General features: G+C 46.0%; 1 protein-coding gene across 3 annotated transcripts in view; it reads left to right on the plus strand.

Moving 5' to 3' along the window:
- Window positions 1-25,167, plus strand: part of acot11a (acyl-CoA thioesterase 11a) — a 130,942-nt gene that overhangs the window by 99,869 nt on the left and 5,906 nt on the right. For all 3 annotated transcript variants that reach the window (XM_038794732.1, XM_038794733.1, XM_038794734.1), the window contains exons 11-15: window positions 5,700-5,766; window positions 6,615-6,698; window positions 6,782-6,915; window positions 18,461-18,592; window positions 22,599-22,725. In XM_038794732.1, coding sequence (XP_038650660.1) covers window positions 5,700-5,766; window positions 6,615-6,698; window positions 6,782-6,915; window positions 18,461-18,592; window positions 22,599-22,725 — 544 coding nt within the window. The remainder of the gene's footprint in view (window positions 1-5,699; window positions 5,767-6,614; window positions 6,699-6,781; window positions 6,916-18,460; window positions 18,593-22,598; window positions 22,726-25,167) is intronic.

Raw genomic sequence — 25,167 nt, forward strand, 5'->3', positions numbered from 1 at the left:
AGTGGACTACCTTAAATTGTATCAGACTAAGCCTGGTGCACGATGATGAGGTATGAACCATGCTTAGGGCATCCACCCATAGACCCGCCTCTATCTCTCCTCCTAGCTCGTCCTCCCACTTGCCCTTAAGCTCCCCCACCGGAGTTTCCTCCGCCTCCGAAAGCTCCTGGTAAATATCCGATACCTTCCCCTCTCCCACCCAGGGACTGGAAACTACTCTATCCTGTATCCCCCATGGTGGCAGCAGTGGAAAGGCCGGCACCTGTTTTCTCAGGAAGTCTCTCACCTGCAAATACCTAAAACCATTCCCTGCTGGCAATTTAAATTTATCCTCCAAAGCTTTCAAGCTGGGAAAGCTCCTGTCTATAAATAGATCCCCCATCCTTCTATTTCCTGCCCTCTGCCAACTCCGGAACCCGCCATCTAGCCTACCCGGTACAAACCTGTGGTTATTATAAATCGGGGTTCAAATCGATGCTCCCCCCTCTCTCTTATATCTCCTCCATTGCCCCCAGATAAAGGCCCTTGGGATGAAGGTGGGCAGGCACTGAAAGACAAACAGAAATCTGGGGAGGACCGTCATTTTCACAGTCTGTACCCTCCCCACCAGTGATAGCGGGAGTATGTCCAATCTGTTAAAGTCCCCTTCCATTTGTTCTACAAACCGGGATAGGTTTAACTTGTGCAGTGCCGCCCATTCCGGGGCCAACTGGATTCCCAGATATCGAAAGCTCTTCCCAACCATTCTAAGCGGCAGCTCTCCCAGTCTCTTCTCCTGTCCTCTTGCCTGAATCGCAAACATCTTGCTTTTCCCCATGTTCAATTTATACCCCAAAAAATTGCCAAATTCCCCCAAAATTCGTATTACTTCCCCCATCCCTCCAGTGGGTCCGAAATGCACTAGAGCAGATCATCTGCGTAGAGCGAGACCCGATGCTCCATCCCCCTTCGAACCAGCCCTTTCCAGTTCCTAGAGGCTCTTAACGCCATGGCCAATGGCTCTATGGCCAGAGCAAACAGTAATGGGGAGAGGGGGCACCCTTGCCTCGTCCCTCGGTGTGGTTTAAAATACCCCAACCTCAGCCAGTTTGTGCGCTACTGGTGCCTGATAGAGCAACAGCACCCAGTCAATAAAGCCCTCACCAAACCCAAACCTTCCCAGCGCCTCCCACTGGTAATTCCACTCCACCCGATCAAAAGCCCTCTCCGCATCCATCGCCACCATCACCTCCGACTCCTCTCCTTCTGAGGGCATCATAATAACATTGATCAGCCTTCGAACATTGGCCTTGAGTTGCCTGCCCTTAACAAATCCCTTAACTGGTCTTCGCCTATCACCCCCGGGACAAAGTCCTTGTGGCCAGTATCTTAGCCAGCAGTTTGGCATCCACATTCAGTAGAGAAGTCGGCCTGTATGACCCGCATTGCTCTGGATCCTTCTCCCGTTTCAGGATCAATGAAATCGAGGACTGCGACATTGTTGGGGTGAGGACTCCCTTCTCTCTTGCTTCATTAAATGTCCTCACCAGCAGTGGGCTCAATATCTCTGAAAACCTCTCCTAGAATTCCACCGGGTAGCCATCAGGCCCCGAGGCCTTGCCCAACTGCATGCCCTCCAGCCCCTTGATTATTTCCTCAATCTTAATTGGGGCTCCCGCCCCTCCACCAGGTCCTCCTCCACCCTCAGGACCCTCAACTGATTCAGAAACTGCCTCATCCCCTCCACCCCAGCCGGGGATTCTGACTCATATAATTTACTATAAAACTCCTTAAGCACCTCGTTCACCCCCGTTGGGTCGAGGACAGTATTACCGTCTCCACTCTTTACTTTACATATCTCCCTAGCCGCCTCTCTTTTCCTGAGCTGTTACGCCAACATTCTGCTTGCCTTTTCCTCATACTCATAGATCCCCCCCCCCCCCCCACTTGCCGCCTTCAACTGTTCCTCTGCTTTCCCTGTGGTCAGCAGCCCAAACTCCACCTGTAACCTCCGCTGCGCCCTCAGTAGCCCCGCGTCCGGGGCCTCCGAGTATCTCCTGTCCACCTGGAGTATCTCCTCAACTAACCTGTCTCTCTCAGCCTGTTCCACCTTTTCTCTGTGGGCCCGTATCGAGATTAATTCCCCTCTGACTACTGCCTTCAAAGCTTCCCAGACCGTCGCTGCAGAGACCTCTCCCGTAACATTTGTTTCCAGGTAGTTCTGGATGGACTTGTTATCCCGCCCACAGATTGCTTCGTCCGTTAGCAACCCCACATCCAGTCTCCACAGCGGGCATTGCCCTCTCTCCACACTAACCCGTAGATCCACCCAATGCGGGGCAGGATCCGACACTGCAATTGCCGAGTACTCAGTATCCACCACCTTCGTTATTAGCGCCCTGCTCAGAACAAAAAAAGTTGATGCGAGAGTATACCTTGTGGACATGTGAAAAAAAAGAAAACTCCTTCGTCTTCGGCCTGCAAACCTCCATGGGTCTACTCTTCATAGATAGAATTTACAGTGCAGAAGGAGGCCATTCAGCCCATCGAGTCTGCACCGGCTCTTGGAAAGAGCACCCTACCCAAGGTCAACACCTCCACCCTATCCCCATAACCCAGTAACCTCACCCAACACTAAGGCCAATTTTGGACACTAAGGGCAATTTATCATGGCCAATCCACCTAACCTGCACATCTTTGGACTGTGGGAGGAAACCCATGCACACACGGGGAGGATGTGCAGACTCCGCACAGACAGTGACCCAAGCCGGAATCGAACCTGGGACCCTGGAGCTGTGAAGCAGTTGTGCTATCCACAATGCTACCGTGCTGCCTTACTCCCCCATCTGTTCCATAAAACTCTTTAATTCCTTTGCCGCAGCCGGCCTCCTCCCAGTCCTGGATTTTGGCCGGTCCAATTCCGGATCAATGACTGTATTGAAGTCCCCTCCCATGATCAGGTTATGCGACTCTAAGTCTGGGATCTTGCCTAACACCCGCCTCATAAATTCCACATCGTCCCAATTTGGAGCATATATGTTCACGACTACCACTCGCGACCCTCCAGGTTCCCACTCACTATTATGTACCTACCCCCCTTGTCAGACACGTTTCTCCCTGCCTCGAATGCCACTCGTTTGCTGATCAAGTACACTACCCCCCTGGTCTTTGAGTCCAGTGCTGAGTGGAACACTTGGCTGACCCACCGCTTCCTCAATCCCATCTGGTCTGTAACCTTTAGCTGTGTCTCTTGTAGCATTGCCACCTCCGCCTTCAGCTCCCTCAAATGTGCAAACACGCAAGTTCTCTTGACCGGCCCATTCAGTCCTCTCGCGTTCCAAATAATCAACCTGGATGGGGAGGCTTCCAACCCCACCCCCCGCCGACTAGCCATCACCCATTTTGGGCCAGCCTCGAGCTCGCGCCCTCCGCTTGCTCGAGTCCCCACTCGGACAATCGCGTTCCCGACCTCCCATTTGTCCCCTAGTAACAGTTGCTCCCCGTCAGTAAAGCAGCTCCCCTCCCCTCCCTCTTTCCCCCCCCCCCCCCCCCAGCAACAACACTAGAAACCCAATCCCCAAAGTCAAACTCCACCTTAACACCTGCTCACCCCCCACTGTGCTTCCGAGAGTCAGCTGGCCCATGTTGACTTGGTAGCTCCCGCCCCTGGCACCAAGCAGTCTGTCTCCCTATTGTTCTCGCCACTCTTTCTCCCCCCCCCTCATGAATAAACATTTTAAAAGCATCACATTCCCCAATAAACAAACATCAGAAAAAACGGTGAAGAAACAGTCACTTTAGAAAAATAGTCACCCAAAAAGCAGAGCAAATTCAAAGCCCACCCCCCCCCCCCCTCTAACCAGGTCCCTGCAAAACAAAGCAACCTTTAACCATTCACACAGCCTATTATTTCACATAGAGCTACTTAAATTTATACAATCCAGCACCACAAATCGCTGCCACAGTACTTTTCCAAGGCTTCGGTGTCTTTTAATTTGCCTCCAGCTTCATTTCTTTAATAAAGGTCCATACTTCGTCTGGCATTTCAAAGTAGAAGTCCCGTTCCTCCTGTGTGACCCACAGATGGGCTGGGTACAACATCCCGAACTTCACCCCCTTCTTAAAGAGGGTCGTTTTTCCCCGATTTGACCCAGCTCGCCTCTTGGCCAAATCCGCTCTCAGGTCCTGATGGATGTGCAACTCACAGTTCTCCCACTTACTGCTCCGTTCTTTCTTGGCCCACCGCCAAATGTGTTCCTTGTCCATGAAACGGTGAAAACGTACCACCATGGCCCTCGTCAGCTCGTTTGCTCTGGGCTTCCTCGCGAGGGCTCTGTGCGTTCTTTCCAATTCCAGGGGCTGAGGGGCCACCCCAGTCCCCATTAACTTCTCCAACATGTCCATCACAGAAGCCCTCGCATCCGATCCCTCACTGCCTTCAGGGAGGCCAACAATTCTGAGATTCTGCCTCCTGGACCTATTCTCCAGATCCTCCAGCTTCTCCTGCATTCTTTTCTGGCGGTCGTTCATTATCCCCACCTTGCTTTCCAGCACAGTTATGTACTCCTTGTGCTCGGACAACTTTTGTTCCACCTCCTGCATCGCTCTCCTGTGGGTTTCCTGATACTGAACCACTTGATCAATCGAAGCCTTAATCGGTTCCAGCGTGTCCGTCTTCAGCTTGGCGAAGCAATCCTCAAACAACTTCACCAGGGGGTAGCACGGTGGCACAGTGGTTAGCATTGCTGCCTCACGCGCCGAGGTCCCAGGTTCGATTCCGGCTCTGGGTTACTGTCCGTGTGCAGTTTGCACATATTCTCCCCGTGTTTGTGTGGGTTTCGCCCTCAGAACACAAAGATGTGCAGGTTAGGTGGATTGGCCACGCTAAATTGCCCCTTAATTGGAAAAATGGGTGCTCTAAATTTATTTTTTAAAAACTTCACCAGCTGCTCCGTTGAGCACTGTGTCGTTTCCCCCCTGTCATGCTGTCCCGCCATGCTGTCCCGTGTTACCAGCTCTGCTTGCATCTCCCTTATAGGACTTTGTCGTCTCACACGGTCACTTCTGGTCCAATTATCCAAGCACCGGAAGGGAATTTCTCCTTACTGTCTCACTCTTCACTGATTTATCCCATAAAATCGGGGGGGAAATGGGGAAAGGTCCAAACGTCCATTACAGGTGGGAGCTTATCAAATGTGCGACCTACTCCTCCATGGCCGCCGCCGGCAGTCAGCCCTGCACATGATCAGCTAAAACCAGATCATCTGTGTTTGGGCAAGACCATGGGGAGCTCCCCTGCTTTGCTTCAAATAATGATCCATTTACATCTATCTGACAGGTCAGATGGCACCTCAGTTTAACATGTCACCTGAAAGGTGGCATCTTCAAATGCCCAGTACTGCATTGCAGTACCAGCCTTGGTTTATGAGCTAAGTCACTGGAGGTGGGTTTGAACCATCTGATGCAGGGGCAAGTACAATACTCTGGAGCCAAGTCCGACACTTAAGGTCTGAAAGCAGGTCTACTTGTTCCGAGTTCCATGGACAAACTAAGGTCCAAATATAACAGAGTTCTGTAAAATCTAATTAGGATCATGGAACATGAGGTAAGGATCGTGTGCTGTAAATTCCTCCAGGTCATTCATTCTTTGAACTGGACAAATGAACCCTATTTCACAAATCCTTTCACGGAATTTGAAAATCCTATTGATTTTCTTTCAGAAAATACATCATTTCATGTAAACAAACTGAAGTACCACTATCTGTCCCCTGGGACCCCAGCAATCAGGTAATTGCCTTTTTGATACAGATAGATTGCTGTATATGATCATTTGTTGTCATTAAGTCTTTTTGTCTGTTGCTTTATGTCCATGTGCCTCCTTATGACAGCCGTAATCTCTGAATGCTTCTTATTTAACTGATTAATATTTTGGTAGGAACAATTTTGTTGACTATTCTTTGTATTAGTGATTCAACATGTGTATTCACGAGAGTCCATAACCAGGCGAAAATCACAAAAAGTAGAATGAATTATTTTGGTCATGCATGGAACACTTTTCAGATTTTTGTCAGTTCTAGCTGCCAGATTGATGCCAGAATGAACCTTGAGCCTTGTGTGGTGGTCAGAATTTGCCCCTTTGTTATGTTGGTCCATGAAACACTCCCAATACTGACCCTGGCCCTCTCACCAAGTATTACCAAGGTCAACTGGAGTCAGACAGGCCTCATGTCAGCTTCATGTTGCAGTCCTGTTTTTATAACTCATAACATTGATGTTTTGTTAGTATTACTTCTCAGTTCCATGTTTGACTTCCTTTTTTTTTTCATCACCTCCTTCTCTGAAGGGAGCTGACTCTTGCTGGAGTCCTACTGCTCAGCAGACAGCAGCAGTCCGTCTACCCCCCCCCCCCCCCCCCCCCCCTCATGGATAGCGATCTGCAATGGGAAATCTGGCTGATTTTCCTTTATGATCCCCTGCTGGTATCTGAGGAATACTGAAACCAGTTACAGCACTCGGCTGTCCTGGCAGACAGAGATCAGCAACCTCTGCACTAACCAGGTATCCAAGCTGGAACTCTCTTTGATCAATTGGATGTTTGAAGTGACTGGTTTGCTTTTTTTATGTTGTCGTTCAAGGTTTACCTCAGCTACAATAACATCTCTGCCCTAAAAATGCTGGCCGCAAAACAAAACTGGGTATTGAACTGCACACAGAACAAGGCAAGTTAAACTAACAACATAGAGTTCAGGGGCTTCCAGGCAGCCGGCTGTTCAGGAAATTATCTCAATTTTCTTCTTTTTAGGCCAAACTGTTCACCCTGGAGGAAGGTCAGTTCCTGTCCTTCAAAGTGGAAATGTCTGTTTCTGTAAACGTCAAGCAAGTTTTCACGCTCCTGTCCGATATGAGCCGGCGGCATGAATGGGATTCCCACTACCAGTAAGAAGAGCAACTTAATCAAAGAGTTAATATGAGTGACAGTGGGAAGGGAAGGCTAATGGAAGGAGAAGATGTTGATGCAGCTTCCTGTATCACAGAATTGTTACAGCCCAAATGTTGGTCACTGTGTCTGCATCGGCTCTCCATATGAGCATCATGACTCTGTGCCATTCCCCTGCCTTTTCTCTGTACCCCTGCACATTGTTTCTATTCAAATAATCATCTAATGCTCTCTTGACTGCCTCAACTAAGCCTGCCTCCACCACACTTTCAGGCAAACTAGTTAAAAACGATTTCCCCTAAAAACGATTTCCCCTAAAGAAATCCATACTGGCTCTTCCTAATCAGCCCACATTTTCCCACGTGTCTATTAATTCTAACTCGAATAACTGTTTCTGGAAGCTTGCCCATCACCAGAGTTAAGCTCACTGGCCTGAAATTGCTGCTGGGCTTATCTTTTCAACAAGGGTGTAATGTTTGCAATTTTCCTGTCCTCTGATACCTCCCCTGGGTCTAGGCAAGACGGAAATATTCTGGCCAGTGCCCCAACAATTTTCACTCTCACTTCCGTCAATATCCTTGGATGCATCTCATTCGATCCCGGTGCCTTGTCAACTTTAGGTGGCGACAGTTTATCTAATACATCCTTATCAATTTTGAACCCTTCAACAGCATTCCTATAACAACGAGTTTCCTCCTCTTTCATTATGGGTAGCATCTACCTCCTTGGTAAAACAGATGCAAAGTATTCATTTAATACCTTGGCCATGCCCCCAGCCTCCATGTGTAAATTTATTTTTAGGTCCCTAATGAGCCCTACACCTTTTACCACCTTTTACAATACCCGCAGTATAGTTGTCTTTCTTTTGTGCTCCTGTGATGAAGCTGATTAAATCTGACCTAACTCCTACTTTTATTGAGAAAACAGTGTGATGCATTACTTGTTGATTAGCAGCCGCAGAGCACATGGTCAAAATGCTTCGCAGGACATGATAATTGAACCACATCCCCTTGACATTCAACAGCATTCCCATCACAAAGTCCACCAACATCTTTGGGGGAACAGGAGGACAACATCGTTGTCCAGAAACTTAATTAGCAAAGACACGTAAATGCTGGAGCCGCTAGAGCAGGTCATAGGCCGAGTATTCTGCAATGAGCAACTCCCCTTCTGCTCTCCAAAACATTGCCACCTCCTTCAGGGCACAGTGCGCAGTGTGATGGGATACTCTCCGCTTGCCTGGATGAATGCCAATCTTGCCAATGAAGTCCATTGCGACAGAGTAAAAAAACAAAAGACCCTAAAGTGTGAGGAAGGATGGATGCTCCAGAGTTTTGTTCCAATTATGATGTGGAGATGCCGGCGTTGGACTGGGGTGAGCACAGTAAGAAGTCGTAGAACACCAGGTTAAAGTCCAACAGGTTTGTTTCAAATCACTAGCTTTCGGAGCATAGCTCCTTCCTCAGGTGAACTTGTTCCATTTACATCTGGGATCAACAAAATATTTGTTACAAAAGGTTCTCTCTGGAATTAAATATTATTTGTAGAACTGTGATGGGGTAGATTATATATGGTAGTGGAAGGAGTGGACATGATGGACCAAATAGTATTTCCTCAGTCTTTGCATTTATTTGGATGTGTGCCAACTCATGGGCGGCATGGTGGCACAGTAGTTAGCACTGCTGCCTCACAGCGCCAGAGACCGGGTTCAATTCCAGACTTGGGTGACTGTGTGGAGTTTGCACTTTCTCCCCAGGACTGTGTGGGCTTCCTCTGGTTGCTCCGGTTTCCTCCCACAATCCAAAGATGTGCAGGTTAGGTGGGGTTATGGGGATAGGGTGGGGGAGTGGGCCTAGGTAGGGTGTTCTTTCAGAGGATCAGTGCAGACATGATGGGCCGAATGGCCTGTTTCTGCACTGTATGGATTCTATGATTCTGTAGGGATTTTGTTGCGTTATCATGGGTATGGGTCCATTTAAAAAGCATTGCCTTTAGTTGGAGGCTGGATGTGCTGAGGAGGCCACACAGCTAGTGCAGTGGAGAGGAAAGCACAACCGTTTTTAGCCTGATTGATGACTGTTGAAGTCACAGGTTAAGGGATGAAGCCTGATGCACAGCTTAGCATGCAGTTGTGCAGAACCAGGTCTAAGGGAAATGAGGTAATATTGAAATGGCTGGCAAAAAGCCAGAATATGTCAGCAGACTCCGTGGAGTCTCTTGTGTGATAGAGGAGCTCTGGACATGGTTCACTGTGCAGTGAAAACTGAACAGGAAAGTCAAACTCATCAAGGCTCCCATTGAAAGGGCAGACATTGTCAGGCTGATGAGTAGATATTAGCACAAGGAATGCTCCTTTAGTGCTGTCTTCAATTATAAAATTAATTTTCCAACCCTCTCACTTGAGGCGTGTTGCAGTGGGCAATGCTCAAGAGGAATAAAAAGGTTGATAGGTGTGTGTGATGCAGCAGCATTAGAATCTAGCAGGAGGTCAGTAAAAACAAAGCAATGCTTGGAACTTGGCAAAGTTCATATGTGAGTAGAACAGGTGGAGTATTGGGCGGCATGGCGGCACAGTTGTTAACACTCCTGCCCCACACACCAGGGACCCGAGTTCAATTCCGGCCTTCTGTCACTGTCTGTGTGGAGTTGCCTGTGTGAAGTATTATGTTCTCCCAGTGTCTGTGTGGGTTTCCTCTGGGCGCTCTGGTTTCCTCCCACAGTCCAAAGATATGCGAGTTAGGTGGATTGGCCAAGATAAATTGCCCCTTAGTGTGCAGGGATGTGCAGGTTAGGTTATGGGGTTACAATGATAGGGCAGAGTGGAAGGGGGAATGCACATGGGTAGAGCGCTCGTTCACACAGTGCAGATTTGATGGGCTGAATGGCTTCCTTCTGCGCTGTAGAAATCTTATGAGTATTGAGCTCCAGTTCGCAGAGTTTACTGTTTTGTCCTGAGAATTACCACTGGGAGACCCAGTTGTTCCCCAGCTGCTCTCAAGGTGGTGCCTATGGAAGTAGCCAGATATGGAGTGGATTCTGTTTGTATCTCGTTGACAAAAATTGTATCAGCAGCTGGTTGTGTACGATGCAGAATTCTCCTGTGAGGGCTCAGCTTACTAAGGCAGTGGTAACTGCAGCAGATCAGGCAGGTCTTGGGTTCAATTCCCGCTCTGTGCTGTATTATCTGATCTCGCCTGGGGTAACTCTAACCATGCTTCAGTCCACCGCTCTCCATGGATTGGGGAGGAGAGAAGCAAACTGATTTGTTTCCATTTGTGCTGACTATCCAGTGATTTCTGTTGAAGACACCCATGCAGATGCATGGTGAGAATGAGATGAAGCTTGACAAGGTGACCCTTACAGTCAAATAGATTGGCAGATGTTACTATCTTGAGTTACTTGGTCAAGAAACTAGAGAAGAACAACACCTCTAGAACTAGGGAACCTTCAAGTGAGGGAAGGAACTTGGCAGAAAAGTATTTTCCAAACTGTTGCCTCAAATATCTTCTTTCTCTTCTTTCTTGGAGTACATATACATAAAATTTTCACAGAACCTTCACAATGCTGAAGGAGGCCATTCAACCCATGGGGCCTACACTGACTCGCTGAAGGAGCGTTCTACCTCGTCTCACTCCCTGCCTTATCCGCTTAACCTTGTATATTTGTTCTTTTCAAATAGCCAACAAATTCCCTTTTGAATACCTCAATCAAACCTGCTTCCACCACCCTCTGAGGAAGCTCATTCCAGATTCCAACCACCGTCTGAAAACAGCTTTCCTCACATCACTTTTACCCATTTTGCCAATTATTTTGAATCAGTTCTCTCCAGTTCTTGATGCCCTCTTGAATGGGAACAGCTCTGACGATTTGCTCTGCCCATACCCCTCAGGAGCTTGAATACATCTTTCAATCCTCCTCTCAGCCACCTTTTCTCTAAAGAAAACAGTTCCAACCTCTCCAATCTATCCTCATAGCTACAGTTCCTCATCCCTGGAATCATTCTTGTGAATCTCCTCTGTACTCTCCCCAGTGCCTTCACATCCTTACTCAAGTGTGGCACCCAGAACTCGATGCATTACTCCAGGTTACACCCAACTAGTGTGGCTAAATAATGTGTGTGTGTGTGTATGGGAGGGGGGGGGGGGGGGGGGGCGGCGGCACATTCAGTTGCATGGAAAATTAGAAAATCAAAGTTAAAGGAGAAGATTAATTCAGGTTAATGATGAGGTGGATTGTTACCAGAAAATAAGAGGAAGGGACAAAATCATGTGAACGTCATATTGCACCAAGGAATCAGACAAGAGTTAGGGAAATCTGATAATAGAACAAACTTAAAGGTTTCACAAAGTATTCGGTACAAAATTAATGGGTGAACAGCACGTATGATTTGGTGGCAATTACTGAGACATGTTTACAAGGAGACCAGGTCTGGAAATTGAATATCCAGGTGTACTCATATTTCAGAAAGATAAACAGAAAAGAAAAGGAGGTGGGGTAGCTTTTGTAGTAAAGGAAGGGATTAGTGTTGTATAGGCAACGGAGATCAAGACAGGGAATCAATCTGGGTAGAAATAAGAATTAGCAAAGGAAAGAAGTTCCTGGTGACAGTAATCTCTAGGTCCCAAAACAGTAGTTCTGCAGGCACAGCATAAGCCATGAAATATTTTTAAAATAATCTTTATTAGTGTCACAAGTAGGCTTACATTAACACTGCAATGAAGTTACCGTGAAAAGCCCTTAGTCACCACGTTCCAGCGCCTGTTCGAGAACACGGAGGGAGGATTCAGAATGTCCACATTTCCTAACAGCACGTCTTTCGGGACTTGTGGGAGGAAACCGGAGCACCCGGAGGAAACCTACACAGACACGGGGGGAATGTGCAGACAGTGACCCAAACCGGGAATCAAACCTGGGACCCTGGGACTGTGACGCAACAGTGCGAACCACTGTGCTACTGTGCTGCCAATTGGAGGCTTATAAGAAAGTTACGACTTTAATATGCATATAGAGTGAATTAATCAAATTGGTATGGGTAGCCTCGAGGGAAAGTTCATTAAATGTATTAAAGATTGTTTGTTGGAGAAATATGTTCTGGAACCGACCAGGGAGCAGGCTATTCTGGATTTGGTATTATGTAATGAGGAGGGATTAATTAATAACCTCAAAGTTAAAGACCACAGTTAAGGTTTAGAGGACAATACTGGCGAGGTAATAATGGGGAACACAGAGATGGTGGAGGCACTGAACCAATATTTTGCCTCTGTCTTCACGGTAGAGGATAATAAACATTTTCCAAAAACTGCAGTTAATGCAGAGGAACTTGAAATGAAATGAAAATCGCTTATTGTCACGAGTAGGCTTCAATGAAGTTACTGTGAAAAGCCCCTAGTCGCCACATTCCGGCGCCTGCCCGGGGAGGCTGGTACGGGAATCGAACCGTGCTGTTGGCCTGCTTGGTCTGCTTTAAAAGCCAGCGATTTAGCTCAGTGAGCTAAACCAGCTCCTACTTGGTGGAATAACCATCACTAGGGAGATGGTATTGAATAAACTAATGGGATTAAAGGCAGATAAGTCTCTGGGACCCGATGGCCTGTGCCCTACGGCATTAAGGGAGGTCGCAGCGGAGATGGTGGATGCATTGATTATGATATTTCAAAATTCCCTGGTTTCTGGAAAGGTTTAGGTGGATTGGGAACACGCTATTGTAACTCCCCTATTCAAAAAGGGAGAGAGGCAAAAAGTATGAAACTATAGACCGCTTAGCTTGATCTCTGTGGTGGGCATGTTGCTGGAATCAATCATTAAGGAGGAGATGACTGAACATTTGGAAAGACAAAGCTCAATCCACCAGTGTCTGCATGGTTTAATGAAGGTTAAGTCATGCTTGACAAACTTGCCAGAGATCTTTGAGGACGTAACCAGCAAGGTGGATAATGGGGAACCTGTGGATGTGGTATATCTAGACATCCAGAAAATGTTCGACAAGGTGTCGCATAAAAGACTGATCCAGAAGGTGAGATCACAGGGGACTGGGGGTAGAGTACTAGATTGGATTGAGGATTGGCTGACTAAAAGAAAGCAGAGGGTCATGATAAATGAGTCCTTCACTGGCTGGCGAACTGTAACTGGCGGGGTGCCGCAGTGGTCAGTCTCGGACCTCAATCTATATAAATGATCTGCAAGCAGGAACAGAGTGTAACATAGCAAAATTTGCGGATGATACTAAAATAGGTGGGAAAGCATCAGTGAAGAGGAGATAAAGATTTTACAGACAGATATAGATAGGCTAGGAAATTGGGCCAAAATTTTGCAGCTGGCATTTAATGTGGAGAAGTGAGAGATTATCCATTTTGGCCGGAAAAATAGAAAGGCAAATTATTATCTAAATGGAAAACAGATTCAAAATGCTTCTGGGCAGAGGGATCTGGGTGTCTTTATTCATGAATCACAGAAAGTTGGTACGCAGATACAGCATGTAATTAAAAAGACAAATGATTAAAAAGGCAAATGGAATGTTAGTGTTTATTTCAAAAGGACTAGAGTATAAAAGTAGAGAAGTATTGTTGCAATCGTATAGGGTGCTGGTTAGACCACATCTGGAGTATTGTGTCCAGTTTTGGTCTCCTTATTTGAGGAAGGATGTGGTAACATTGGATGCAGTTCAGAGGAGGTTCACCAGATTGATTCCAGGGATGAAATGGTTGACAAATGAGAAGAGATTAAACGGTTTGGGCTTATACTCGCTGGAGTTCAGAAGGATGAGAGGGGATCTGATCGAGGTTTATAACATACTAAAAGGGATTGATAAAGTTTATTTTAAAAAATTTTACTTTTAAAAAATAAATTTAGAGCACCCAATTCTTTTTTCCAATTAAGGGGCAATTTAGCGTGGCCAATCCACCTACCCTGCACATCTTTGGGTTGTGGGGGTGACACCCACGCAAAGACGGGGAGAACGTGCAAACTCCAAACAGACAGTGACTCGGGGCCAGGATCAAACTGCTGTGAGGCAGCAGTGCTAACCACTGTGCCACCGTGCCACCCAGTGTTTGATCAAGTAAACGTAGACCAATTGTTCCCCCTTGTGGGGCAATCTAGAAGAGGTCACAGATATAGGTTGAGAGGCGGTAGATATAGAACTGAGATGAGGAGGAACTGCTTCTCACAGAGGTTGGTGAATTTGTGAAACTTGCTGCCCCACAGTGCAGTGGAGTCTGCATCATTCAATGGTTTCAAGAAGGAGATAGATATATTTCTGATTTTTTAAATCGGTTAAAGGGATATGGGAAACAGGTAGGCAGGTGGATTTGAGACCAGGAAGAGATCAGATATGATCTGATTGAATGGCGAAGTAGGCTCAAATAGTCTTCTTCTGCGTCTAATTCCTATATTCCTATGATCCTCTAGGGAAGAGTTATCATAGCATGATAGACAAATTCAGTTTGAGGGCGAGAAACTGGAGTCACAAACTAGTATTCTGGAGTTAAACAAAGGTAATTACATCGGCATAAGGGCAAATTAGGCGCAGGTGGGCTGGATAGGAAGACTGAAAGGCAGGACAGTTGATGAGCAGCGGCAGTTGCTTATGGAAATATCCAATTCCTCTCAACTAAAATATATTCCAGAGAGAAAAAAAGAGTGTAAGAGGAGAAGAAAACATCCATGGCTAAGCAATGAAGTTAAAGACAACGTAAAGACAAAAACTAAGGCATACCATATTGCAAAGGCAGGAAGATTGAGAAACATTTGAAGATCAACAAAGCGTTACTAAAAAAGTAATAAAAAGAACAAAGGTAAATTATGAAAGAAAATAAGCGCACAATATAAAAAAGGATAGCAAAAGCTCTTGTAAGTATATAAAAGGAAAGAGAGTAGCTAAAGTGATTGTTGGACCCTTTGAGGCTGAGTCTGGGAATTAATAGTGGGGAACACAGAAATGATGGCGAAGCTAAATCAATATTTTGCCTGTTTTCACCTTGGAGGGTACCATTGTCATCCCAATAGTAACAGGTAATCATCATCATCAGTGGGGAAATCATCATCAGTGGGGAAAAGTAATAATCAGACTATCGGAATTGAAGGCAGACAAGCCCCCCAGGGCCTGATGGCGTACATCCTAGGGTCTTAAAGGAAATGGCAATGGAGATGGTGAATCCATTGGTTATAATATTCCAAAATTCCCTGAATGCGGGAAAGGTTCCAGTCGATTGGAAAAATGCTAATGTTATTCAAAAAGGGAGGAAGGCAAAAAATAGGAAACTATAGACCATTTTGTTTAACATTTGGTGATGGGAAATTGTTAGAATCCATTATTAAGTGAGTAATAACAGGACATTTAGAAAGTCAAAACTCAATCCATCAGAGTCAGCATGGTTTTATGAAGGGTAAATCGTGTTTGACTAAGTTGCTACAGTTCTTCGAAGATGTAACAAGCCAAGTGGATAATGGGGATCCTGTAGATGTAGTACATCTGGACTTTCAGAGGGCATTTGATAAGGTGCCACTCAAAAGGTTAATACACAAAGTAAGATCACATGGAATTAGGGGTGATTTATTCGCTTGGATAGAAGACTGGCTAACCGACAGAAGGTAGAGAGTCAGGATAAATGGGTCATTTTCTGGTTGGCAAGATGTAACTAGTGGGGCCCCAACTATTTACAATATATATTAATGACTTGGATGTAGGGATAGAAGGTACTACAGCCAAATTTGCAGATGACACTAAAATAGGTGGGATGTTAAGTTGCAACAAGGAAATAAGAAATTTGCAAATAGATATGGATCGGTTAGGTTAGTGAGCCAAAATTTGGCAGCTGGAGTTTAACATGTGAGGTTATCCATTTTAGCCGAGAGGAGATCAGCCATGATCGTATTGAATGGTGGGGCGGGCTCAAGGGGCTGAATTGCCTGATCCTGCTTCTAGCTGTTTTTACAAATTCAACATGACCTCCTTACTCATATATTTGATGCCCCTATTAATAAAACCTAAGATCCAATATGCTTTATTAACTGCTCTGTTAATGCCCTGCCATCTTCGATGGCTTATGTGTATATATATTTATACCGAGGTCCCTCAGTTTCTGCACCTCCTTTAGAGTTTCTCTCTTTATTTTATACTGTCTCTGCATGTTCTTCTTGCCATAATGAATCACCTCACACATCTCTGCATTGAACGTCATCTGCTACTTACCTCCCCATTCCACCAAAATGTCGATGGATTTTTGAGGTTCTAGACTATCCTCATCACAGTTGACAATCTTCGTATCGTCTGCAAATTTTGAAAGCATGCCCTGAACACCACAGTCTCGGTCATTAATAAGAAAAGTAAAAGTCCCTACACTGACTCTTGGGGAACTCCACTACAAACCTTCCTCCAATCTGAAAATAACCATTTGTCACGGGCGCGATTCTCCGACCCCTGCGCCGGGTGGGAGAATCGCGGGAGTGCCGGGCGATTCACGCCATGCCGCTCTGGCACCCGCACGCGATTCTCCCCGCAAAACGGTGTGTCGCATTTTACGACAGGCCGCTCGGAGAATTCGCCGCTCGCCGTTTCTAACGGTCGAGCGGTGATTCTCGGGCCCGGATGGGCCGAGCGGCCTGCCTAATCCAACCGGTTCACGCCGGCGCCAACCACACCTGGTTGCTGCCGGCGTGAACAGTGCGCAACCGCTGCGTGTGGGGCCTGTGGGGGGGGAGGGAGGATCGAGCACCAGGGTGCTGCTCAGGAGGGGTCTGGCCTGCGATCGGTGCCCACCGATCGTCGGGCCGGTGTCTCTGAAAGACGCACTCTTTTCTCTCCGCCGCCCCGCAAGATCACTCCGACATATCTTGCGGGGCGCCCGCGGGGAGGACGGCAACCGCGCATGCGCGGGTGACGTCATTTAGGTGCCGTCGGCCGCGTCATTCAGGCGGCGCCGCTTTGACGCAGGCGCCAAGGCCTGGCGCGCAAAATTGACGCGCCGCCGCTCCTCGCCCTCTGGGGGGTGGGAGAATAGGGGGCAAGGAGCGGCCTCTGACGCCGGAGTGAAACACTCCGGTTTTCACTCCAGCGTCGGCACTTTGTCTCCCTTTGGGAGAATTGCGCCCCACGACTCTGTTTCGCGTCAGTCAATTTCTTATCCAAGTGTCTACTTTCCCTTTCATTCCGTGAGCTAGACTTTTTCTCACAAGTCTGTTGTAAAGCACTGTATCAAATGGCTTTTGAAAATCCAGATACATATAATAATCTTCATTGTCACAAGTAGGCATACATTAACACAGCAATGAAGTTACTGTGAAAAGCCCCTTAGTCGCCACACTCTGGCACCTGTTCGGGTACACTGAAGGAGAATTCAGAATGTCCAAAATACTTAACAGCACGTCTTTCGGGACTTGTGGGAGGAAACCAGAGCACGTGGAGGAAACCCACGCAGACACGGGGAGAACATGCAGACTCCGCACAGACAGTGACCCAAGACAGGATTCGAACCTGAGACCCTGCGTTGGGAAGCAACAGTGCCACCCACTGTGCTACTGTGCCGCATATCATACCTCGAACAACTTTGAGAAGTGAATTTATTATTCCCTTTGTGGGTTTTCATATAGAAATTTGGGGCATTGAATAATTAACATCAGCAACAAAGAAAGATAATAATAATAATAACCTTTTATTGTCACAAGTATGAAGTACTGTGAAAAGCCCCTCGTCGCCACATTCGGGTAAGCTGGTACGGGAATTGAACTCGCGCTGCTGGCCTTGTTCTGGATCACAAACCAGCTGTCTAGCCCACTGTGCTGGACCAGCCCTAAACCAGATGTCAGGAGAAATAATTTTGCTATAGGTTGTTCAGACCAGAAGCCGAGATAGAAGCAAAATCCATTACAGGTTTGAAAAAATGATTTATCAGGAACAGGGAAGGGACAGGGGAATGAAACAAAATGGACGGTTTCTTCAGAGAGCAATTGCAACTAAATAGCCTCTTCCCTTCTGGAAGATTCTGTAAAGGAAATAAGAATTTTTCTTTGGGTGACCTTTAAGGTAATGGCGGGAAGTGATTCAAACCACCAGGAATGGGGGGAGGGGGCAGTGGAGTAGTGTTATTGTCGGTGGACTAGAAATCTAGAGACTAAGCGTATTGCTCCGTGGAACCAGGTTCAAATCTCACCTTGGCAAATGGTGATAATTGAATTCAACAAAAATCTGGAATTACAAGTGTAATCATGACCATGAAACCATTGTCGATTGTTGTAAAACCCATCTGGTTCACTAATGTCCAGGGAAGGAAATCTGTCGTCCTAACCTGGTCTGGCCTACATGTGACTCCAGATCCACAGCAGTGCCCTTTGGGATGAGCAATAAATCCCAGCAACACCCACATGAACGAATAAAAGAAGTAGTAAGAATGTGAGGTTAAAAAATCCCGGATTTAAGTGTTTCACTTCAAATTTGTAAAAACTGGATTTTGCCTGATGAATGCTGCTGTTTCAAAGTGTGTTTGCAACATGCACACAGAAAAGCACACAAATCCTCACCATCTTTAATCCTTTTATGTTTCTTCCAAGGAAATTTGAGTTGATCCAAAAGGTGGATGAGGATGATGTTATCTATCATGTGATCGGCCCTACTCACAGCAAGGGGAGCAACTTTCAAGACTTTGTTTTGTTGGCGTCTCGTAGAGTGCCTTGTGCTGATGGGTAATCTCACTTCAAGTTTTTTAAATATATATTTTTATTCAAAGTTTCCATATTTTAACATATTTACAAAGAATAAACATAAACTCAACCCCTTGACGCTAGCCATACATCCAAAGTGTAAGATAAACACACCCCATCTGGTGGAACCTCTCATCTGTCCCTCTCAGAGCAAGTTTCACCTTCTCCCAAGTACAGGAACTCTTATTAGATTCCCCAGCCAGGCCGAGGCACGGGGAGAGAAGTTGACCTCCACCCCAACAGGACCCGCCTACGAGCAATCAACGAGGTGAAGGCTAAGACACCTGCTGCTGCACCCATCTGCAACCCCAGCATGTCTGACACCTCGAATATGCTCTCCATGGGACCAGGCTCCAAATCTACGTGTAAGACCTCTAACATGGTGCTAAAAAACGACCCCCAAAATTTCTCCAACTTCAGGCAGGACCAAAACATATGAACATGATTAACTGGGCCCCTCCCACACCGTTCGTAGCTATCCTCCACCCACTCAAGCAGCCAGCTCATCTTTGCTTTTGTTAAATGCGCCCTATGCACCATGTTTAATTGAATCAGCCCCAGCCTCGTGCATGAGGTTGAGGCATTAACCCTCCGCAGCAACTTGCACCATACTCCCTTCTCCAACACCATTCCCAGCTCCTCTTCCCACAGCCCATTAATCCCTTCCATGGACACCTGATCCTCCTCCATGATCCTACCGCTGAATCAACCCCACCCTCCAGCCCCATCACCGACAGCACCTCCTCCAGCAACAAAGAGGATGGTGCCGCCGGAATGTTTGGGAAGACCTTTCTTATGAAGTTCGGAACCTGCATGTATCTGAAGCCCTCCTCACGCTGGAACCCAAACCTCACCCCCAACTCCTCCAAGCTTGTGAACTGCCCATCCAAAAGCAAATCCTTCATCTCCTTCACCTCTCTATCCGTCCATCCCCGGAACCCCACATCCATCCTCCCCAGCTCAAACCCATGGTTTCCTCTTATTAGCATCACCCAGTCTGCTTCACCACATTTTTGACGTGCTTAAGTAGCCACATTTCATTTTTTAATTCCTTCTCCCAGAAACAGCAGATTTTTTGAGATTTTCGCACGTTCATGTTATTTTAATTTCTACAACATGACTTGCATTCTGCTGTACATGTCAACCACCAAGATGTCCAGTAGCACATTATTGATATGACTGTCCAGCTTTCTGTAGCTGAATGCATAGTCACATCTCACATCACCATTATGTTTCATTCCTCAAATGCCTTCCTAGCCAGCTGCCATGTCTCCTCTCCACAAATAACAATAGCCTGGATTTGCATTGGGAGGTACAGTGAAGCTAATAACCCTCACCATTATTGTGGGCACATTGGACAGTAACTTCCACAATATCTGCATGCACAGTTAAACATGGAAATCTGAAAGTTGTTGTTTGGACTACTCTGCTGCTGCACAGGTTGCACTTTAATGGTACCTTACTGATAGACTCAGTATTGAAATAAATATAGGCCATTAAATTGGGAGAATTGCCCACTAAACACACCAGAAAAAAAAATAAAACTGATGCATTCAGGTATAAGTGAACTTTCAATGCCATAAGTGATGACGAATGCCAAACAATTAGCCTCCTTGTCCCACCCATGGTGAAGGTTGTCTCTGAAAATTTAAACTTACAAGTGTGACTTTTAATTTCTTAAGAAATTAATTGGATTTTTCAAAACATTAAATTGTCATTTAACCTTTTCTGTCTACCTCTATGATCTCTCCCACTCTCTATCTTAATCCCATGTTTCTTTCCAAATCTTTAGTTTGCTTTCTGTACAGGATTTTAAAAAAATTAAATAAATTTAGTGTACCCAATTATTTTTTCCAATTAAGGGGCAATTTACCAATCCACCTAACCTGCACATCTTTAGGGTTGTGGGGGCGAAACCCACGCAGACATGGGGAGAATGTTCAAACTCCACACGGACAGTGACCCAGGGCCGGGATTCGAACCCGGGTCCTCGGCGACGTATGCAACAATGCTAACCACTGTGCCACCGTGCTGCCCTTTCTGTACAGGATTTAAATCTAATTTATAATCCCTAGTTTCTTATTCTTCTTCAGCTCCCTGCCCAAAAGCAGGCCCGGCCCACAATGCCACAACCTTCACCATGGGTGAGGCAAGGAGGCTGATCCCCAAATTCACCCCAGCCAGAAAGGGAACTGACTCCCATGCTGTTGGCATCAATGTGACCCACACTGGACATCCAGCCAACCGGCTCGCCAACATGCACTTTGCATTCATGTAATAGCCTGGAGCTGTGGATTATGCTGGTTTCAATTTCTTTCCATGACTTGGCTGATCAGGGATCTCTCCCTCTTTTACCTCCTGCCATTGGGATATGTTGAAAGGATTTACCAGTTATTATTCAACCTGTTTGGCTGTGTTATGCACGTACCTTCCTTGCTCATCAAGTCCTATAGTGGGAATTGAACCCAGAACTTTTGGTTCAGTGGCAGTGAGGCTACCTACTGCATCACAAGACCTCCAATTCCTGATTGAAAACCCACAGGGCTCAGCGTGGATTCTTCAACCCGTTGTCCAGCTCACAGATCCCCTGAAGAGGGTTCTGCCCGGGATCAAAAATGCTTGATGACAGTGAGTATCCAATTGAAAGTGCAGTCGATGGCCGGCACCATAGCTTCATCACTGACTATAAAATCTGGGCCATTGTGCCCTAATGCTGCAGCCAATGCTGTCAAAGACTTGCACTCCCATTACTCTGTGCCATCTTGATCTTCAGGAAAACATGCAGCCCACCTGCTACCAAAAAGATATGTTTTAAAAAATATTTACTTGAATGTGGAGCTGGTAGGTGCTTCCCGTGGCTCCACATTTAAATCATGGACTGCTGTGGGATACCACACTTGCTCCCCCTCCTGACTGCTTCCCCCACAAAAGATGTATCTGCTAGGGCTGCAGCACCCAAAAGTTCAGGTAGTTTTCCATGGCGAGCCAAGGACATCTGGCAGGTCTGTATCTGATGTTACTGAGGCCCAACACTATGTAGAGGGTGGTCTTGGGCCTACTTGTCCTGGTCCTAGGACCGTTAGTTTCTTTGTTCCTATTTTTCTGTATTAACTTTCATCAGCAATATGTATGGCTGCAGTTGATATTTCTAGATTTTCTCTTTTATCCTATAATGTATACAACTAGTACATAAACCACCTGTGTCTGAGTATTCGCCCCAACATCTGTTAAAGTCTTGTGACCTCCCAAACCTGTAAAGTGCCTGTGAACGTCTGCATCTTTCCCTCTGTTATACCCAGGTTGCTTACATCTCAGAACATGCAGCTTTTGTGACCTATTCCTGACCTCCCCTTTTTTTGGCATGTGGGGAATTGTGCATCTGGCATGTTGGCAGATTTTTCTTTGGACCCATCACTCTGTCCTTTCCCACGGTCAAATCGGGTCAGCCTGTACCTTTAACAATAGTTTGCATTTTGTTAGCAGCAGTAATTAGTTACAAAATCCCAATTTATTATAGTGTCATTATAGCTGTCGATTGTTTGGATGTTGAATTGTAATATTTGATACAAACAATTCTTTTAAAAACAAAAATTAAACTTTTGCAATTGGCCACCCGTCCAATGGTTCTGCAGCAGATCTCCAAGGCATGTCACAGCCAATCTCCCCTGGCCTTATAAGCAGACTCCCTGGTGGAGGGCCAGACAGTTTGCCCAGGTAATGCAAGTGACATTCAGACTGGAACCAGAGCATAGCTTGTGATGGGCACAAGTTCCCCAAACACCATACGTTGGCTGGTTTTAATAGCAGGAAATCTATGTTATATTGTTGGAACTTTTAATCTAACATTGCCAACTTATGTCATGTTAATTCTTTGTGTTGGCTTTAAAGGATAAATATATGAGTGAAATGTCCCAATTTGTCATCCCACAATGATACAATTCAGCATCAATAGAAGTATTCAGTTTGCATTTGTAAACTTACTTTCTAGAGATCCATATCTGATAGCGCTCCGATCGGTCAGTCTCCCTGCAGCCCCGCCAACTGAGGATCTTGTCAGGAGTGAAGTATTGTGCGCTGGCTTTACACTTTGGGAGGAAGAGGACACCCAGACCAGGGTAAGTGATCTCTATTAATGAACTGTAGTCATTAATTGAGCCAAAGACACATTTATGTTATTGACTTAATAAGTCAGGTAGTCCGAAGTGAACATTTTTCTTTAACCAATGATATGATTGTTCAACAGAATATGACTGTGGGTGTGGTGTAAGTTTTCCTTTTATTTATGGAGGCCATTTGGCTAGTTTCTGCAATGTAATGTGTTTTGAATCCTCCAACAGAATGCAAGGGAGGTTATACCAGGTCCTAGACTGCACTTGATACAAATCCAATCTGAAATGGTGCCATGTCCATGCAGTAGGTGGACTGCAGAGAGTATGTCTTGTTATATGACAGGTGGTGGTTTGAGACCAGTACTGTATCTCCTAACAGCAGAGTGGGACTGGCAGAGCTGAATGGCATTGTTAGGTCTCTTTATCTTTCTGCGAAAATAAACTCATAACTATATTCACTGGCAAACTGGCCACTGCTTGTCTCTGTTGGCACTGAAGTGGTTCCAAGTTAAACTTTAATTAATTCAAATGTTAAAGTTTCTCCAGTAGTTCAGTGGGTTCACTTAGCAAACTGAAAAACCGCTTAGATCAGGAAGGTCACGGGTTTGATCCCAATGTGTGTTGTTAGCTGAATTCATCAGTGCGGTGGAGTCTGAATCATTAAATTAAATTCTTAAATCATTAAATTAAATTCTTAAATCATTAAATTATTTCAAGAAGGAGATAGATATATTTCTGATTTTTAAAAATATGTTGAAGGGATATGGGGAACAGACAGGGAGATGGATTTGAGACCAGGAAGAGATCAGCCATGATCTGATTGAATGGCAGCGCAGGCTCGAAATTGCCTTACGATTGTGGATTAGGGAGGAAAATACTGCGGCTAATCACTGTCCAGTAGCCCTGCTGTAAATGTGTTTGCTCATGGACATAGGGTGGGAATCCTAAAGCTGCAGATGAATTAGTGTTCCATGTCCAAGCTCCCTCATTTATAATGGCCACTTAGGACTGGCCAAAGCACCATATCCCAGCAAGAATTCCGTGCCACAGGAGTGCAGAGGAAAAAGATAACATGTGGAAAAATGATAGTTGAAATATTTCAGAGTTGGAACGCAAAACTTGGTATAGTTCATTTGAGCCTATGCTGCAATTCCAGTTAAGCATGACAGTTCCATCATCTTCATTCCAATTCCCTTCTCATTCTCAATATCATGGAATTTACAGTGCAGAAGGAGGCCATTCGGCCCATCGAGTCTGCACCAGTTCTTGGAAAGAGCACCCTACCCAAGCCCACACCTCCACCCTATCCCCATAACCCAGTAACCCCACCCTACACTAAGGGCAATTTTGGACACTAAGGGCAATTTATCATGGCCAATCCACCTAACCTGCACATCTTTGGACTGTGGGAGGAAAACGGAGCACCTGGAGGAAACCCACGCACACACGGGGAGAACGAGCAGACAGTGACCCAGCGGGGAATCAAACCTGGGACCCTGGTGCTGTGAAGCAATTGTGCTCACCACCATGCTACCGAATATTTTCACGTCTAGGTATCCGTTTTAAATACTTCCATTATTTTTGCATCCTGGTCCTTCTCGGGTTTTGCACTCCGTATTTCAGCAATTAATTCACATGAAAAGGTTATTTTCTGGATTCGTTATCAGTTTAAAGTTCTGTCCTCGTGTCCTGGATTCTTCCATTTGACTATCTGATAAATCTTTTTGATTTTAAAAAAAACATTCAATCTGATCACTCCGCATTTCTTTTTTCCCCCCCTTTTTTTTCAATTTATAGAGTATCCAATTTTTTTTCCCAATTAAAGGGCAATTTTAGCATGTCCAATCCGCCTACCCTGCACAACTTTGGGTTGTGGGGGTGAGACATGGGGAGAGCGTGCAAACTCCAGACAGTGACCCGAGGCTGGGATTGAACCCGGGACCTCAAAGCCATGAGGCAGCAGTGCTAACCCCTGCGCCACCGTGCTGCCCTTCACTCTGCACTTCTAGGAAATATGCAATCCAAGTATCACAACAGAACTGAGCTTCATCACTTCAATTAGCGCCTTAATGATTTATGGTTAGATTTTCTCCATGATTAGCCTATCCCTCCTAAATTGGGTTACCCAGGGCGTTGTCGGCTGCGATGGCCGCGTGGTTAAGGTGTTCCATTCAAAATCCATCTGGGTTTCCCCGCGCAGGTTCGAACCCCGCTTGCAGCGGCTCTGATCCGTATATTTATTCCAAAAGAAGTCTGACCAGCATTTTGTAGAAATGTTGCAGCATCCCCTATTTTTGAACATTCTACATCTACACGCTAGTATTTAATGATTTATGTATGTTGGCTCCTAAATCCGTTTGTTCACTTACCCTCCGAGTCCCATCCACACCGGCTGTGGCTGCAGGGCAAACTGACGTGGAATGAGTTGGGTTTCCTCAGACTCTGCTT

The sequence above is a fragment of the Scyliorhinus canicula genome, chromosome 4 (genome assembly GCF_902713615.1).
Source record: "Scyliorhinus canicula chromosome 4, sScyCan1.1, whole genome shotgun sequence".
NCBI classification, from domain to species: Eukaryota; Metazoa; Chordata; class Chondrichthyes; order Carcharhiniformes; family Scyliorhinidae; genus Scyliorhinus; species Scyliorhinus canicula.